The sequence below is a fragment of the Natrix helvetica genome (assembly GCF_964273705.1).
Source record: "Natrix helvetica genome assembly, chromosome: 5".
NCBI lineage: Eukaryota > Metazoa > Chordata > Lepidosauria > Squamata > Natricidae > Natrix > Natrix helvetica.
In genome coordinates this window covers 19,376,567-19,395,604 of record NC_138551.1, presented here as the reverse complement: position 1 = coordinate 19,395,604, position 19,038 = coordinate 19,376,567, and the positions used below count along the sequence as shown (strand labels likewise).

The window sequence follows — 19,038 nt, the reverse complement described above, 5'->3', positions numbered from 1 at the left end:
TTCCAAATAAGACAAATCAGCCCATCCATGGGCTGCTGTCAGAGTTATTCTGAGTGCCTGAAGCTTCGTCCAAGCCAAAAAGCATCTGATTCATGCTTAAAATCTCCCCAAATTCACCCAAGGCAGAAAAAAGACTGAAAATTCCCACCACTCCTTCTGCTGTACTCCATCTATTCCAAAAGATGAAAACACGAATCTAAGGATCTGTATTTCCCCCGCTTATTTGCCGCATCGTTTTTCTCTTCAAAAAGTGTAAGGGTGTGCTTGTGTATTACGCAACAAGAGAATCTCTTCAGAGAACGGATCCAGTAATCGGCCAGCCTTTTTGTGTTGTCTCTGCTTTTGAAAAAAGTTCATTTCCTTTAATGCATGGTTCCCAAATCTTTCCCCGTTGTGTTTTCTAATAGGATCAGGCCTCATTTAAACTTGGACTTAAAGGTGGATTCTCTTCTCCCGTTTGCCTTTCTGTGTTCTCTTTCCTCACTGTGTAATTGCAGGAAGTTTTAAACAAAGGGAAAAGAAGAACAAAACTTGGCACATTTCGAGCCACCTCCCTCTATCTGTATGGGAGCAGACTCCTCCCAGGGGCTGGGCTAACAGATGCCAAGCATCTCCATCCCAGCTGATCTCATTTCAGTGCCTTTAGCTGATCACTTACAGTCAGACCTTCATCTTGTTGTTTGCCAGTTTTTTCAGTGTTTAGCCAAGCTTAGGGGAAGGATGGTTGCCACTTGTCTACATCTTACTGGGTTTGTGTCTAGCTTTGTGGGTTGGATTAGCTTGATTGTGGCCACTTCCACAAATGACTGGGTTGTGACTTGTGGATACACCATCACCACTTGCCGGAAGATGGATGAGCTGGGGTCCAAGGGACTGTGGGCCGACTGCGTCATGGCAGCAGGGCTGTATCACTGCAAGCCACTGGTGGACATCCTCATATTACCAGGTATGGATTATCCAGCAACTGTCAATTCTGACTCCCAACTCAAACCAAACCTCCCAGCTTCAATGCTGATTTATTATATTTTTATATAGGGCTTCTTAGGGGGATTTGGGAAGATTACTGAACGTTTTTCAGACATTGTTCCAAAGATTTTACAGGCTACGTTTCAACGTGGAAAATTATGAAGAATTAGAACAGGCAAAAAAAGAAGTAAAATATGGAGAATTCTGGTTATGTTTGTTTAGAATCCTAATAATAACAGCAACAAATGGAGGGTTAATATTTTACAGGAAGGGTGCATTTGAAATTATATTTGAATAAACACAGAGAGAGATAAATTTGTGAAGGAATTTATGAAGTGAGGACACCAATAAAACCCTTAATCCCTGCAAGAGAATAAAATAACCACTTTCTATCATCATCATCATCATCTTCATTATCTGTCCACAATGTGAAGTCACAGCTGCTAGTTCTTTAGCTGGTTTGGCCTTCATATAGACTACAGACAATTAGAGTTGGAAGGGACCTTGGAGGTCTTCTAGTCCAACCCCTTGGTCAAGCAGGACAAACGGTTGTCCAGTCTTTTCTTAAAAACCTCCAGTCATGGAGCATCTACAACGTCTGGGGGCAAGCTGTCCCCCTGATTAGCTGTTCTAACTATGAGGAAACTTCTCCTTAGTTCTAGATTGCTTCTCTTCTTGATTAGTTTCCATCCGTTGTTTTTTTTTTCCTCAATTTTTTTTTAATTTTCAAAACAAACGTAAAGATCCTCCTTCTCTCTCTGTTTTTTGTTCTCCCTTCAGGTGCTCTGGAGAATAGGCTGGCCCCTTCTTCTTTCTAGTAATCCCTTAGATATTGGAAGACTGCTATCATGTCACCCCTGGCCCTACTTCTCATTAGGCTAGACATACCCAGTTCCTGCTATTGTGGGATTCTATGCATTGAATTCTTCCCAAGAACCTAAGACATCATAATGTATTGGTGTAGTATATACAGTATGTATGGATCCGAGCAGGGTGGGCTTTTTCAATTGAGAGATGTAAAATTTATCAATGCACAGATTTTCTAAGTGTCATCCAAGATTATTTTAGTATGGTACTCCATGTGCCATGCAATCATCATGGGGATACCATAGCTGCTTTATGCCATGATTTTTTCCGTTTCGATTTTCAGATCTTGATAGTTCCTGATCTTCTCCAATTTTTTGTCTTCTATTCTATTATTCCTGGTATTGCCACATCTTGCCAAGTATTATTATTATGCACATGCTCAGATCATAATATCCTAAATTCTGGCAAATGGAAACAGTCAAAAGGGACAGAGCAAAAATCAATATTTATTTTAAAATTTACTTTCCACCTGACTTCTAGTCACCGAGAGCGGTTGGTATGGGATCATCTTTTAAAGGCCTGTCTCTGATTCTTCAGCCAGGCCTTAATTTCTAGGAATTACCACTGAAATTTGTGTGGATTATTCCACAACTTGGGGTCTCTGTTTAACCACCAGCAAAATGGGACTCACAGATGCTTTGGCATTTGTCTTAAAATAGGTTGGGTTTAGGAGCTACCTGGTGAATTTTGTTTGTAATACTGGGCAGGTTTTTCCTACCCTGGAATGAAATCTAATATACCATCTGGTCTGTATCACTGAACTCTTCCTTATTGATGGGCTAGCTTCAGTGACTCTGTGTGGGAATGGAGGTAATGAAAACATTTTCCACATTGTATGGTGTACAATACAAAGCTAGACAAACAGTGACAGCTGAATTTTGTTATTCCAGCATGGGAAGTTTGTGCTATCAGGGAAGATATGTTTTCAAATCACCCTGTCAAAAAAAGTGGGTTTTTTTTTTTTGTGCTCTGTGGTATTAGACCATGTCTTTCCAAGAGTCATTTTCTCCAGGAAGAATGTATTTTTCTGATAATAAATAACTAAACCCAGGATTAGCCTGATAATTGGCATTATTATTAATAAATAACATTTATATATTTATCAATTAGTCATTATCAACCAATATTAAACTTTTGTTTAAGATATTCCTCCTCTTCTCCAGATTTTCGGATTTTTATACATGTGTGCGTGTGCTTTATAAAGGATATAAAGATAATCTTGATAATCCACATATAATGCACACACAGAGATACACATATAACATTTAAGAAAGTTGAAAATATTAAATTCAGAGGTCTGATTACATTGTGTGCATATGACATAAAACAATGCTTAAAAGCAACAAATTAGGACCATGAAATATTTTATGTAGTCACAATCCTATAAGTTTCTTTCCCTAAATATCTCTTATATTTTATTATATAAAATAATATATTTATCACTACTATTACCCCTCAAGCACAGGCCCATGCCTTGGTTAATTGCTTGAAGCTGGCCAGAAAGTTCATGACTAATGGGAGATTTCAGTCAGTATGATATCATTTTTAAGTTTGGTGTATTGGTCTAATTTCATTTTATTTCATTGTAACATTATGAGCATCACTATGATTGGCAAAAGGTTCAGGACCAATGGAAATAAACCTTTACTGTATATGTTGCTTAATGGACTTATGGAACTCCCTGCTATTGGATAGAAATGACCACCAAGTTAGAGGGTTCCAGGGAGGACAAGTTTGTTAATGACCAGTTTATATGTAATCTCCTAATTCAGAGATACATCTGAATATCATCTGATGAAGGTTGATAGATGCTGGAGGGCTTTCTAGAAATTCCAATTAACAGCAATTAAATAGGATGGAGGAACAGAAAGTTACATTTTGCTTTTCTTATGTGAATGACTGACTTAACTAAACAGCATGATTAGTCTGCAACTATCCACAAATTCAAACATAACACGAAAATTGAAGTAGGGAAATGTCCCTTTCAGTATCTTCATTGCTCCAATACTTAGAAAAGATCTGGCTGAGATATATACTCATATTTTCTGCATACTTTGCAGTAACTTCAATAAATGAGTTCCAACTTCCATCCAGCTGTAATTCTCAAAACCCCAGGGAACATTAGCATAGAAGGACTGTAAAATGTATTCAATTTTGTGCCTGTGAATATATTTCCAGGCTGAGATGTTTTAAATGCTAAGTTGACGGCTAATCTATTGCAGCAGATTTCAGGTAATGGAATTTAAGGTTGGACTACAAATACATTGATTAAAATTTTAAAGCCCCCAATAAAGTAGAACTTGCAAGCTGGAATTCTGCTCACTTTTAGCAACATCACATCATGGCAGCCAGCTGTAAACTCAAACTATAGGTTATTCCTCTCTGGAAAACCCTCTATAGTCCCAGGTTGCTGAACCTACTGCCCAGTTGTACACCAGTTTCATACTTCTAATTCTCCAGTTTGCTGAAACCAGTTTACTCTAACCTGGATGTTCACGGTTTGAATCTCATTATCGTCAAACCTTTATGATTAATTGTTTATTACAGCATCCAATCTGGGTCTGTCAGAGGTTTTGTTTTGGAGCCCTTCTTCAGGGAACTTCTCTCTACCCCTGTCTAGAGATGTTCCCTGAAGATATGGTCCAGCAAGTCTGAAAGCTCAGAAGACAAAACCTCTGGTCTCAGTGACTGACCCAGATCGGATCCTCAACATTATCCTGGGACAAGTACATTCACCTTCATTCATAATTATTCATGGTTATTTTTCATTCAGGAACTCAAAGAAGTCCATGCCTATTCTTTTCCTCCCCTAGACCTCATTCTTACATCAACCTTGTGGGATAGGCTAGAGGAAGAGACTGAGACTGGTCCCAAGTCTTCCAATTGTTCTATAGGCAAATGCAAATTTGACTCTAGATCTCCCCATTCTAGCTCCAGAACACGTCTCCTGTATTTTTAGATACAGATTAACAGCATTGGAAGGACCTTGTAGGTCATCTAGTCCAACCCCCCCCCCCCCAAGCAGGAGACCCTACACCATTTCTGACAAATGGCAGTCCAGTCTCTTCTTGAAAGTCTCCAGTGATGACGCTCTAGCAACTTCCGAAGGCAACTTCTGTTCCATGGGTTGCTTGCTCTCACTGTCAGAAAATCTCTCCTTATTTTCAGGTTGAACCTCTCCTTGTTCAGTTTCCATCCATTATTCCTTGTCTGACTTTCATGTGCTTTGTAAAATAGCTTGACCCCCTCCTCTCTGTGGCATTATTTTCTTTAAACCTGATGTCAGTAGGAAGTTGCAGTCATCAAACTCTCTCATCCCATTCTTAATACTGGAGATTGTTTTCTGTTATTTTCTGTGGTTGTAATTCTTCCTGCCATTCAGCAGGCAGGCAAACTCTGTTCAGATTCTGCAAGTGACAGGAACATGGTACAGGTAGTCCTTGACTTACAACCATTTGTTGTAAGTGAATGTTCAAAGCCACAAAAAACACTGAAAAAAGTGACTTATGTCTGGTGTTCATGCTTGCAACCATTGTAGCATCCCCATTTGTTCACAGGATCAAAATTTGGCTCCTTGTCAACTGGAATATACTTCTGACACTTGCAGTGTCCCGGGGTGATGTGATCACCTTTTGTGACCCTTCTCCACTTCCTACAAGCAACCAGGTTCACTTAACAACCATGATACTACGTTAACAACTGCCGTAAACTGCTTAACAACTGTGGCGAAAAGGTCATAAAATGGGGTGCAACTCAGTTAACAACTGTTTTGCTTAGCCATGGAAATTTTGGGCTCAATTGTGGTCATAGGTCAAGGACTATCTGTAGTTAGAAGAAGTCGAAAACACATCCCCTGCAATTTATTCTTCTTAGCAATCGATTTACTGTTTCGGAGCCCAAAGGAATCTTAAGCACTCTTGCCTCCCTTTTGGCTGCATTTTTTAGTCTTGGAGATTATTATTTTGATCTGATTGATTTCATTCTGCTTGTCAGCCTCATTCCAAGAAATAAAGTTTTCACCTTTTAGAAGGTACCTGGCATACACAGAGGCTTCCATACAGAGCATCGTACATATATCTGACTTTGTGGCTTCTTCTTCTGCTTGTGCATCAAGTTGGCGATCATATTGGCAATCCTATTTTTATCAACAGCCATGTGAAAAAGTGCTGCTGAGTTTTGTCCAAACCAGACCCTTAGGTTTTGAAGCCATGATGTTCTTCTTTTGCCTGGACCTCATTTGCCTTCAATCTTTCACTTTGTGGCTGGGGAGGACACTCCTGTTGGGTTTTTAGTTCGCCCCCAAATCCTAAAACTTGACTATCAGGAAGAAAATGATAAAAATAGCTGCTGTCACTTTCTGGAAAGTTTGAAATAAAGTAAACAAGCCAGCACATTTGCCAACACCACAACAGCATGGAAAAAAACAGTTCAAAATTGTGGACCCTGTTTCCTCTTGTGATGTCATCTGTGAAGATTTTGGAAGAGAAGGACTTCCCTTTCCATTCTGGAAAAAGGTTTTCCAGCTCTGCTTTAGAGATCCCGCTGAGAGGAAGGGCAGATGGACATCCTTTCTTTTTTTTTTAACAGTTTATTTATACATTTTCATTTTACGTAGTACATAAGTGCTTAGTGAATAGCGTATTGTCTGGATCATTTTGCTTATATAATAGCTCTTATCCTCACTCCGAATTTCTACCTCTATTATCCAAGCATTTGTAAAACAAATCCCATAGTTGAAAATACTCTGTATCTCCTTTTTCTTTTATCTTTAATGTCAATCTGTCCATTTCTGCACAATCTAAATTTTTTAAAATTACATCTTCTTCTGTACATATTTCCTCATTTTTCCAGTATTATACAAAATAATTCTTGCTGCCTGTCAATGCATGTAATATCAGAATAGAATAGAATAGAATAGAATAGAATTCTTTTTGGCCAAGTGTGATTGGACACACAAGAAATTTGTCTTTGGTGCATATGGTGTAGATAAAAGAAAAGATACATTTGTCACGAATCATAAGGTACAGTGGGACCTTGGGTGCCAACCCTAATCCATTCCAGGACCTTGGTTGGCACCTGATTTGGTCGTGATCAGAAGCAAGACTGAATGCGCATGTGAGCACACAAAAAAATGGTGCCGAGGGGAAAATCCCTGCGGCAGGGAAAATAGCTGTGGTTGTGTTTATTCAGCACCCGAGAATGTGTTTGTGACGTGACTGAAACATTTAGCAGATTTTTCAGTTGGCACCTGAATTTTTCATGGTCTGAGCCCTTCCGGACCCGAGGTCACAGTATACAACACTTAATGTAGTCATATGGTACACATAAGCAATCAAATCATACTAGGAAACAATATAAATCGCAAGGATACAAGCAACAAAGTTACAGTCATACAGTCGTAAGTGGGAGGAGATGGGGGATAGGAACGATGAGAAGATTAATAGTAATAGTAATGCAGACTTAGCAAATAGTTTGACAGTGTTGAGGGAATTATTTGTTTAGCAGAGTGATGGCATTTGGGGAAAAAAAACTGTTCTTGTGTCTAATATATATATTCCCTTTATCATACTTTTCAGGTACTATGCCCAACAAAAATATTTCTGATTTATAATCTATGTGCTGCTTTTCTAATCATGTATGTATTTTTGTCCAATATTCCTTTGCTGTTGTACATGTCCACCACATGTGAGAATATGTGCCTGGTGTCTGTTTTCATTTCCAACATTCTCAGTCATGCAAATCAATTGTTCCCTCTGGGAAAGGCCTTTGTTTAGTTGCAACTCTTTGGGACAGCCCTGTTATTTAAAGCAGAAACGTGTCATCGAACATGGTTTGCAAATTCTAAAGTCTTTCTTCCCACAGGGTATGTCCAGGCATGTCGGGCATTGATGATTGCTGCCACAGTTTTGGGACTCCCAGCTGTTTTCCTCCTGGTGACTGTTTTGCCTTGCATTCGGATGGGCCATGAACCTGGGGTGGCCAAGTATCGGCGTTCTCAATTGGGAGGCATCCTTTTAATCCTCTTGGGTAAGGCTCGCCGTGTCTCAATTCACTTCCTTGGGTGCTAATCAAACTCTAACCTAGCATGTTTTCCAGGGTCCAGATCCACAAAGCTGTACTTGATCGCAGAATCACAGTTATCATCACATTTACCTGGGACAGAGCCAGCCTCCCAGTGAAGGCTGCATTCAAACATGTTGTGTTTTTTTATCAGGGCAGCCTGGTCTATCCAATTATGGGACGGGATGCTCTGCTTTTACCTTTCAGCCCCAATCCAGGAGCCTTCATAGGCAGTTGCTTTAGCAAAAAAACTATTTTTGTGTTGAATTTATGTTTTACCGACAAAGAAATAAAATGAGACTAGTATAGATCTATTTCAAGCTATTTAGCTCTCATCAGCTAGCCATACCCTTTCTGGGATTTGGTAAAACATAAATTCAACATACAAACATTTAAATTAACCTGTGGTAAACAATATATCTATACAATATATTGAATCATATGTTACCCAAATGGCACTAATCTGCCTAACTCACTCTAAACCTCAACAAATCTAATCAACGTTAACATGAATGGAGCTTAAGATGTTGTGTGAAGGCATCTGCTAAGCGTTTCCCTGAGCTGGTTAGACAAACAGAACAGAATAACAAAGTTGGAAGGAACCTTGGAGGTCTTCTAATCCAACCCCCTGCTCAGGCAGGAAACCTTATACCATTTCAGACAAAATGGTTAAGCGTGATGCTAGAGTCCATCCATTTTATGCTAGATAGTTTTTTTGGAATACATATAGTCCTTGATTTATAGTAGCAACAGCAACAGTACTTAAACTTATATACCACTTCATAGTGCTTTACAGTCCTCTCTAAGCAGTTTGCAGAGTTATCCTATTGCCCCCAACAATCTGGGTCCTCATTTTACCAACCTTGGAAGGATGGAAAGCAGAGTTAACGTTGAGCCAGTCAGGATCGAATTGCTGGCAGTTGGCAGAGTTAGCCTGCAATACTGCATTCTAATTACTGCTGCCACGCAGCATTCATTTAATGACCGTTCAAAGTTACAATGACACTGAAATAGTGGCTACTTATGACCATTTTTCACACTTAAAACTGTTGCAGCTTCCCCATGGTCACATGAGCAAAACTTAGACACTTGGCAACTGGCTCATATTTATGACAGCTGCAGGCTTATAAATATGACAAGCAAAGTCAGTGGGGAAGCCAGGTTCGCTTAACAACCATGTTACTAATTTAACAACTGCAGTGATTCACCTAACAACTGTTAAGAAAGGTTGCAAAATGGGGCAAAACCTACTTAACAACTGTTCCGCTTGGCAACCGAAATCTTGGGCTTACTTCTGGTTGTAAATTGAGGATTATAAAATGACCAAGCTTGACAGAACAGTTGAGGATCTCCACGATGGGGAAGCTTGTACCCGGATTGGCTAATTCACACAATTGCCAAATTGAAAGCAGCTACCAAATTGAGAGGGGTTGTCATTTTTCAGGAACCCAAAGATGTCAATTGCATTTTGTTAGCAGCAAATTCTGAAGGCGATTGTCCCTATGTGCCCTCTTCCACCCCCCCACCCCCCCACTACTGAGCTGCTCTGCTTATGATAGTCTGGAGCAATTCTCATATATAATGTATTTTCTTCTGATCAGTATGGAAGACCCAGTCAGTATCACCCTGACAACAATGGCCAATACAATCGTCGTTAGCACCTGTGTATTTTTGTGTCTTGCCATCTCACAACAAGAGGCCTTGGTGTCTTTCTTCACCAGTTTGTTTAGCTGAGGAGGAGGAGGAGGAGGAGGAGGATGGGATGGCCAAGAGGAGAGAAGCCTCTTTGTGCTGCCTTGCCCTGAAGTGGACTCTCTCCTTCTGGCAGCCAGCACTGACATCATGCTTTATTATAATCGGTGCCCAGTTTCCACCATACTGGAGAAGACGTGTCCAGCTGCAGTAGAGACTTCCAAGTTCTCTGCAGTTTGCAACATGTAGCCCAAAATCCAACTGTTTCAATAGGTTAAACAACCAAAGTCCTAGAGAGATGGACAGCAAGGATGAGGAAGTTATAGATTTTCAGATGTAACAATTGTGCCGTGCTGCTGATTGGCAGATAAGAGAGCGTGGAGGAATTGGAGCTTGGTTTAAAACGATCTGCCAGTGGGAAGGATATTTGTTTATTTATTGGATTTTTTATCCTGACTTTACCACTGAATAAGTAAATCAAGGCAGTGAAGACACATCATACTCCTTCCTCCTATTTTCCCACACAACAGCAATCCTGTGAGGTATGCTGGGCTGAGAGAGAATAACAGGTGCAAAGTTAACCAGCCTGTTGTTTTTGTTTCCTAAAGCAGGACTAGAACTCACAGTCTTCTAATTTCTAGGCCGGTACTCTTAACAGTACACCAAATTGGCTCTCAACATACGCAATATCTCCCATTTGCATTTTTCCACTAGTCTGAAGCCTTCATGGCAGAGGTGATATTATACTAGTTCGGACCGGTTTGCCTGAACCGGTAGTGGAAATCGCAGGTAGCTCCGTCCACCCGCCCCAGCTCTATGACATCCCATTTAAGCCCCTTTTTTAGCTAAAAGTGCATGCGCGGAAGGCTTAGTGCATGCATGGAGATTGCACATGCTCACATTTACGAGCTGGTAGGGAAGGTAAGTAAATACCACCCCTGCTTCACGGGTGCTCTCTTTTCCCATTTTGGGGGGACAAAACCATGGGAAGTTCCCTTATAGTATCTTTTAAAAAAAGATTTAATCGAAACATGGGAAACCAGAGAGACTATAAACGGCTGAGGAACTTATTGTTCAGTGAGAGATAGGACATTGACATCTGTCTCTTGGCTACTTGCAATGAAATCAGTTCAGGAAAATATTCTGACTACGAGAACTTCACCAAAATCTTTTATTTCTTAAAAAGATATTTCAACATGGCATCTTTTTTTTTTCACCAAACGGAGTAAGAAATGGACTGAAATGAATTAAGATGGCACAAAACTGGCAGTCTTGAGTTAGAATAAAATATAATAAAATGGTACAAGTAGAGTGGTACATTTGCAATAAAACGATGCCCAAGGAGAGGCAAAGTTAGTCTTCTCTTCCTCAATACCAGCATGACATGATAGCAGTGTTCCGATATCTCAGAGGTTGCCACAAAGTAGAGGGAGTCAAGCTCTTCTCCAAAGCACCTGACAAGAAGGGTGGAAACTCATCAAGGAGAGAAGCAACTTAGAACTAAGGAGGAATTTCCTGACAGTTAAAACAATTAATCAGTGGAACAACTTGGCTCCAGAAGTTATGAATACTCCGTTAATGGAAGTTTTTAAGAAGAGATTAGATAACTATTTGTCTGAAGGGGTGTAAGATTTCCTGCCTAAGCAGGGGATTGGACTAGAAAACCTCTAAGGTCCCTTCCAACTCTGTTATTCTATATTCTATTCTATTCTGTTCTACTCTATAACAACAGAATGTACTGAGTGCAAATCCTAGCCTAGAACTTTTCCTTTCCCTCCAGAAGAGAGCTTTTGCTAAGCCTTGTTTCTCCAGGTAGTTGTTACTGACTATCTTGGACTCCCTTTGATTGCAACCTTTAATCGGAGCTTTAAGAAACTTTTGTCTTGGCACCTGTTTATTCCCTGGAGATTTCTGCATTATAATTCTCTAACTTCCAGTTCAAAGCGTTTAGTTCAACTCTTGCTACCAGTCCCAGGTCATCCATTCTGCCAATTTAGAGTGTTTGCCTAAGTAGGCACTATTCTCAGAAGCATCCGGGCGGGTGGGCGGAGCCTCCTGCCACCTCTACTACTGGTTCGCCTGATCCAGGCTGAACTGGCAGCAACCCACCTATGCTTTGAACTATGGTGCTGGAGAAGACTTGTGACTGCAAAACGATCCAACCAGTCAATCCTAGAGGAGATCAATCCTCACTGCTCTTTAGAAGGCCAGATAATCCTGAAGATGAAACTCAAATACTTTGGCCACCCAATGAGAATGAAGGACTCACTGGAGAAGAGCCTAATGCTGGGAAAGATTGAGGAAAAAAAAAGAAGGGGATGACAGAGAATGAGGTGGCTGGATGGAGTCACTGAAGCAGTCGGCATGAACGTAAATGGACTCCAGAGGATAGTAGAAGACAGGAGGAACGTTGTCCATGGGGTTGTGATAGGTCAGACACAACTTCGCAACTAACAACAAGAAGTAGCTTCCAGTATCCATCTATCTTACTTCTTTCAGGAGTTATTTTCTCTCTTCCACATTCTTCTTCTGCCTTGGTCTATTGTGCCAGCAAAATAATGGCAGAGGAGAACCTGTTAAGAAAGTCTCTTCGCCTTCCCCACATGAGGCTTAAATACTCCACTCGCAATATGTACCCACCTGCATTGGTCCTTGACTGTGAGATGTTTGTATTAGTTGCTTAACAGAATTTGGGGGGTGTGTGAGGGGGGATAACTGATTTGTTATGTTTTGTTCTGAAGAAATGGGGGCCTCCTGATTCCCGAAAACTCAAATGCTATTCCAAAGGGCAAATGCAGCTACATCTGCAAATATCTTTCCACCGATGAAGTGTCACATCCGGCAAACCTTGGAATGAAGATGTCCTGCTAGCTCTTTTTAGAGGACAGCTGCTTGTGGCATTGCCTTCCACTTATCTCCATCCCACCAGGAAGGCAGATTAAAGCTGTTGTTTTGGTTTTTAAAGAAATATTCTTCCTCTTCTTACATTATAAATCTTGCTGGGTGAACTGTAATTTCTGATGTCTTGATGACATTGGTGTTGACACAATGATGGCCTTTGAACTGTTCAGCTTTAATTGGCTATTCTAGACTACTGCAGACATATTCCTTCCTGGTGATAACTGGGCACTGCCTTCAAGGCCATTTTGGCTCGGCTGAAGGACCTGGCTTTGGCAGATGCTTAACCAACCCTCTGGAAAGTCGTCTATTGAGATTCTCAATCACCCTGATCATGATTGTCCCAGGGGTGAAATCAACTTACCTTCGCTACCGGTTCACAAATGTGAATGCCCACCTCTGCAGTACGTTCTGAGCATGTGCAGAGCGTCAAAAACAGGAAATGATGACGTCTGGGGAGGTGGGCGGAGCCTCCCACTGCCACCTCTACCGGTTTGCCCGAACCGGATAAAACCGGCTGAATTGCACCACTGGCTTGTCCCAAATGTGCTTTTCGAAAAGGCAAACTGGACTTTCTTTGGGTTTTTACTTGAAAACATAATGCTTCTCATCCAAGAAGCTTCTTCAGTTCTGTTCTCTGGAAAGGCTACAGAATGTTCCTTTTATACCCAGCTCTTTAGCTCTTAGCTGAATGCGTTCTGGATGCATTTGTAAATATGATTTTAGCAAACTTTTTACAAGAACATAGAACTGTCTTGGTCTACTTTTAAGGATCAATGTAATTTGATTTAAACCAAGAAAGAGTGCCAGGGTTTTATTATTAGGTCTGTCCCAGACTAGTGTAAAAGGTAAAGGTCCCCCTCGCACATATGTGCTAGTCGTTCCAGACTCTAGGGGGTGGTGCTCATCTCTGTTTCTAAGCCGAAGAACCAGCGCTGTCCGAAGACATCTCTGTGGTCAACACTGAAGGCGCACGGAACGCTGTAACCTTCCCACCAAAAGTGGTTCCTATTTTTCTACTTGCATTTTTACATGCTTTCGAACTGTTACATTGATAGAAGCTGGCACAAGTAACGGGAGCTCACTCCACTACGTAGGACTAGGGATTCGAACTGCTGACCTTTCTGATCGACAAGCTCAGCGTCTTAGCCACTGAGCCACCACATCCCTAATACAGACTAGTGTATTACAGTTTATATGCTGCATCTGCATATCAACTGCTTCTGAAATCGATAAAGGTTTTCTCTTTTTTTGTCTGTAAGACAGGTTATAGAGGCAGAAGGTTATCTGGATGCTGCAACCAATTGCTGACCATACTTCAATTCCCTTGTATCACTCCTTGTTCACTCCCTCATGTTTCACCTGGTATCCAAAAGAGACAGGAGATATTCATAGCAAAAGGAACAGACCCAAGGAAAAAGGACTTCTCCTGATGCACCTTGCAATCCTTTGCCATGCTGCCAGCTATTTTTGAAGATGGAACTAGGGAACCCCAAACTCATGCTCCAAAAACAGCCTGGCTGACTGGCCACATGCAGAGCAGTGAGACATCTTTTAACAGAGTTGGAAGGGACCTTGCAGGCCATCTAGTCCAAGCCCCCCATCCAAGCAGGAGACCCTACACCATTTCTGACAGATGGCAGTCCAGTCTCTCCTTGAAAGCTTCCAGTGATGAAGCTCCCACAACTTGTGAAGGCAACTTCTGTTCCATGGGTTGATTGCTCACTGTCAGAATATTTCTTCTTATTTCCAGGTTGAATCTCTCCTTGTTCAGTTTCCATCCATTGTTCCTTGTCTGGCCTTCAGGCGCTTCGGAAACTAGCTTGACCCCCCTCCTCTCTGTAGCAGCCCCTCAAATATTGGAACACTGCTATCATGTCTCCCCTGGTTCTTCTCTTCACTAGACTAGCCATGCCCAGTTCCTGCAACTGTTCATCATACGTTTTATCCCCCAGTCCCCTTATCATCTTGGTTCTCTGCACATGGGAGGAAGCAGGAGAGATCTCCTGGAAAAACTCAACTGAGCATCATCCTGCAGTCCTGTACTGCATCGGGGCTATTTTGGGAACATAGGTTGAATGCACTTCCACAGAAAAGCATTAGACCTGTATTAGAACAAACAGATCCATTGAGCTGGATTCATTTTCAGAAATAAACTGCAAGATAGTTCAGTAGCAGGAGGGCAACCAGGAATGTGGCTAAAATGTCTGTCCCAGACACCCATTTCTAGTCACCAAGCCTGTCTGACATTAAAGGTAGTGATTGAGTATTGTTTTTGCTGCCACAGTAATACAGGTAGCCCTTGATTTACAACCAGGGGTGGGATTCAAATATTTTAGCAACCGGTTCTCTGCCTGGTTGCTGGGGGGGGGGGGGGGGGTGTAGCATGGTGGGCGTGGCCTGCTTGGCCTTCTGCACCACAGCGGGAGGCCCGTTTTTCGCCCTCTCCAGGCTCCAGAAGCTTTCCTCAAGCCTCTGGGAGGGTGAAAACGACCTCCCCTGGGTTCTGGAGTCCCTCCAGAGGCTGGAAACAGGCTCGTTTCCATACATCCGGAACTTCCGGGAAGCCCGTTTTTTGCCCTCGTGGAGCCTCTGTGCGGGCCCTGCACTTACCTGGCATCCAAAAGGAAGAATGCGGAGACTCCTGAGAAGGGCGGGGTGGGGCCGGACAGTCCTTGCAATTACCGGTTTGGCGAACCAGATGTAAAATTAGCATCTGGTTTGCCTGAACCGGTCTGAACCGGCTGAATCCCACCCCTGCTTACAGCCGTTCATTTAATGACTGTTCAAAGTTACAACGGCACTGAAAAAAAAGTGACCTATGCCCATTTTTCACAGTTACAACCTTTGCAGCCTTTCCACGATCATGGGAATCCAAATTCAGATGCTTGGCAATTGGTTCATATTTATGACCATTGCAGTGTCCCAGGGTCATGTAATCACTTTTTGCGACCTCCCGAGAAGCAAAGTCAATGGGATAGCCAGATCCATTTAACAACCGGGTTAGTCATTTATCCACTGCAGTGATTCGCTTAACACCTGTGGCAAGAAAGGTCATAAAATGGGGCAAAACTCACACATTTCTCACTTAACAACGAAAATGTTGGGCTCAATTCTGGCCATACGCTGAGGACCAGCTGTACTGGGCAGGAGGGGAAACTCACCAGTTGCTACACCTTAAAAAATGTAAAGGGAGTCCTAGAGACCCAGCATTGTCATCGTAGCAAAATAGGGATTATTCATTGGGGCAGCCCAGTGTATATCAAATCACCATGAACCACGAGATAAGTTGCATATAAATATAAATAAAACAAATCATTCTTTTCTGGCAACTCAAAGTCTGTAAGAAGGCCAATTAGCCCAGTTGTCAAGAAGAGCCCTTTGTTGGCAGTTCAATTAGTTAATGCATTCTTCTGGAAGCAAATCTTTGAAGCCAGAAGAGTGAGAGTTGAGCCATTCATATGAATTAATTTGAAAGAACAATCATGTTCTCGTTCCATCCAGCTTCTCTGGGCTGGTATTTCCTAGTTGTGCTTGTCTGTCCAAATGTATTGTCCAGATAGTGCCAGAAACATCTGGATGTGCATGAGGGGGTCATTTGGGGTAAAATGGCAGCATGATCAGATGACCAAGGCCGTCTCTTTCTTATGCACACATGATGGCTGTGAGACATGTTTAAAAGGTAGAGGATTAACTGTCAATCATTCTTGCCATTTTGATGTGTTTGACTCTCTGTTGATGTCCTATAGTCTGTCCCAAGGAATGAAATACGAAACCTACAGCAATCAATCAAGGCTTACCGCATTTGCTGGTGGGACTCTTTCCAAAAAAGTATTGACAGACCCACCCAACAAAGGGATGCACTCATATTTATGCATCTCAGAAAGGCAGGATAAATTAATGCATAGGTAACACATGATGTAAGCATCATAGTCACAGGTGAAGGATCTCAAGTTGCTATAGACAATGGAACTCAGGAATAGGAACTCCTTCCTATGCCTGTTTTTCTTCAGAAATCAAAAGCAAGGAATGAAGCAATAAAGTAGTAAAACAGGAAAGAAAATGTCTATACATGCAGAGGAAGGGGAAGTTTGGGAATGTGCTAAAATTGCAACTCAATAGGACTGATCTAATAAAGTAAAAACTTTGGCCTTATATCTCTAAATATCCGTTAGATTTAATTGATTCCATCTATCTATGAACTGGTTTAGATACAGTGTCTCTTCAGCAGAATTCAGTTTAGAATTGCTAGGTTAAGAGTTGGTTTCAACAAGCTTTTATTTAAGTTTTAAGCTACTGTTAACCCTAGTTTTGAAAACTACTCTTTAAAAAATAATCTACAATTATTGTATCTCATTTGTACTGTTTGTCTAACCCCCCACACACTTCTCAGTGCTTTTTCCTTTTATATACTGGATGAAGAGGGTTATCTTTATTTGGATACAGTCCAGCAGTATCCATAGGGTATGTGTATGTATATGTGCGTGACCAATGGCAATTATAGCTCTGTGAAACTTGTTTTTCACAATTGCTGTGTTCTTGTCCATATCTCCAAAATAGGCAGGGCCTCAATTGTGTTGTCACAGCCACAAGTTTGACTTTTTGACACACACTCCCTGTGGATATTTCATGAGCATCTGCAGGTGTCCTCTGCTTTTCTCAAAAGGATAGTTGGACCCCTTCCAGAGCAGATGCTGCTGGTTCAGCCTTTGCTAAAATCTTTGCAAATGCGTGTAATTGGAACCACAAATCTCATTTATAAGCCTAAAATGTTAGCAGGATGAGAAAGAAACACACTTGGCTGGTGGAAGGGAAGGCAATGCAAGTTTGCAAAGTGAAACAAGGACAAAGCAAAGACAGAGGGGAAGATGCAGGCTGGAACAGTTCGAGACGGAGAAAGGAGGAAGAGATACACAGAGATAAAAAGAGGAGAGTGTATGGCCTCATTGTAAAACTGCTGTAGGCGTTTGTAGGAAAGTAGATTCATTGTCAGAAAGGCGATTCAGGTTAGGAATTAAGAGGAATCAGGAGACCTGTCCGCCAGGAGATTAGATGTCTAGTGAAGCAGTTTCTTTTTTTAGAGATCTTCAAACAGTGACATGAAACCAATAGAATAGAATATTTGTAGATCAGGGTTGCACTGAGCAATCCTCGGTGCTCTCTGGACTTGGTTTTTTTTTTTTTGCAGATGTTTCATTCCCCAACGAGATGACATCTTCAGTGCCAAGTTGGGTATTGAAATATCTGTCAAGCTCAGAGAGCAGCAAGGAGTCCAGATCTCTCTGAAACACTTTAGTGCAGGGGTGTCCAAACTTGGGAACTTTAAGACTTGTGGACTTCAACTCCCAGAATTCCCCAGCCAGCTATGCTGGCTGGGGAATTCTGGGAGTTGAAGTCCACAAGTCTTAAAGTTCCCAAGTTTGGACACCCCTGCTTTAGTGGATCCTATACCAAGCAAGGGGCTGGATTAGATGATTCCTGAAATCTAGGATGTGTAAATTGTTGTAGAATTCTAGACTCTGTGATGGGCTGTAATGATTTTTCCCCCCCCCAAAAAATGTTTCCCCAGCTCTGTGTGCCATTGTGGCTACTATTTGGTTCCCTGTGAGTGCTCACCGTGAAACCATGATTATGAGCTTTGGATATTCCCTCTACACCGGCTGGATTGGATCGGCTCTTTGCCTCTTCGGTGGATGCATCATTGCTTGTTGTTCCGGGGACGCTCAAACGTTTGGAGAGAACCGCTTCTACTATGCTTCTGGATCGAGCTCTCCCACCCACGCAAAGAGTGCCCACGTATAAGAGCTCCTGAAACCTCCCAAGCCCTGGAGAAACATTTTTTTTTTGGCACAGGTGGAAGGGTTTACATTCAATTTTTGATCTTCCATCTACTTCCACCTTCCATCTTCTAAGCTGCATCGGTTGTAGAAGAGAGAAAGAAAGAACCTGGTGTTTGTAATGCGTAAACACCCCATTTCTCCAAATAGAAATAGCAAATAAAGATCAAGCTAGGTGCAGACAGAGTCTTCTTTGGTCAGGCTTTTTCATCCCTACCTAATTCTGTTGAAATATTAAGCCTCTGTTTCTTTTTCCCTCCCTCCCTCCCTCCTACTAGGAACAGGATTAACAAATATGTATCTGAATTGCCTGGAACTGATTTCGCAGAATGAGTTACCCCTTCCTTCTATCTCACTCAAGGCCATCTTATCTGGCAGTGCTTAGCAAGATAGGCGAAAGACGCCCCTATGTTCCAACTACAACAATGTTTTCTTTCCCCAAAGATTAAGGGAAATCTTTTTGTTTTCTCAGTCTGAAAACAAAACAAGCACTATAAGGAAGATGACCATTTCAGTAACAGTGGTGTGTTGTTGTTTTTTTGTCTACATACATCAGTACGAAGGAAATTAAAGAGATCCATATCTAATTGCAAGATAAATAAGCAAAAAGAAAAATTGTATATATCTCCTTATATATATATGCAATGGGACCAATCCTACATGTGTTTTCTTCAGTCTCCTTTCTGCCAACTTTTATTTTTTTTAAACTTTTGTTTCA

The 19,038-nt window shown here is 41.5% G+C and overlaps 1 protein-coding gene across 1 annotated transcript; it reads left to right on the top strand.

Moving 5' to 3' along the window:
- Positions 1-654: 654 nt before the first annotated feature.
- On the top strand, positions 655-18,589 carry CLDN11 (claudin 11). Its single transcript, XM_081956322.1, has 3 exons — positions 655-946; positions 7,696-7,860; positions 18,053-18,589. The coding sequence occupies exons 1-3, from the start codon at positions 721-723 to the stop codon at positions 18,283-18,285; spliced, it is 624 nt and encodes a 207-aa protein (XP_081812448.1). The 5' UTR covers positions 655-720; the 3' UTR covers positions 18,286-18,589.
- Positions 18,590-19,038: the final 449 nt, after the last annotated feature.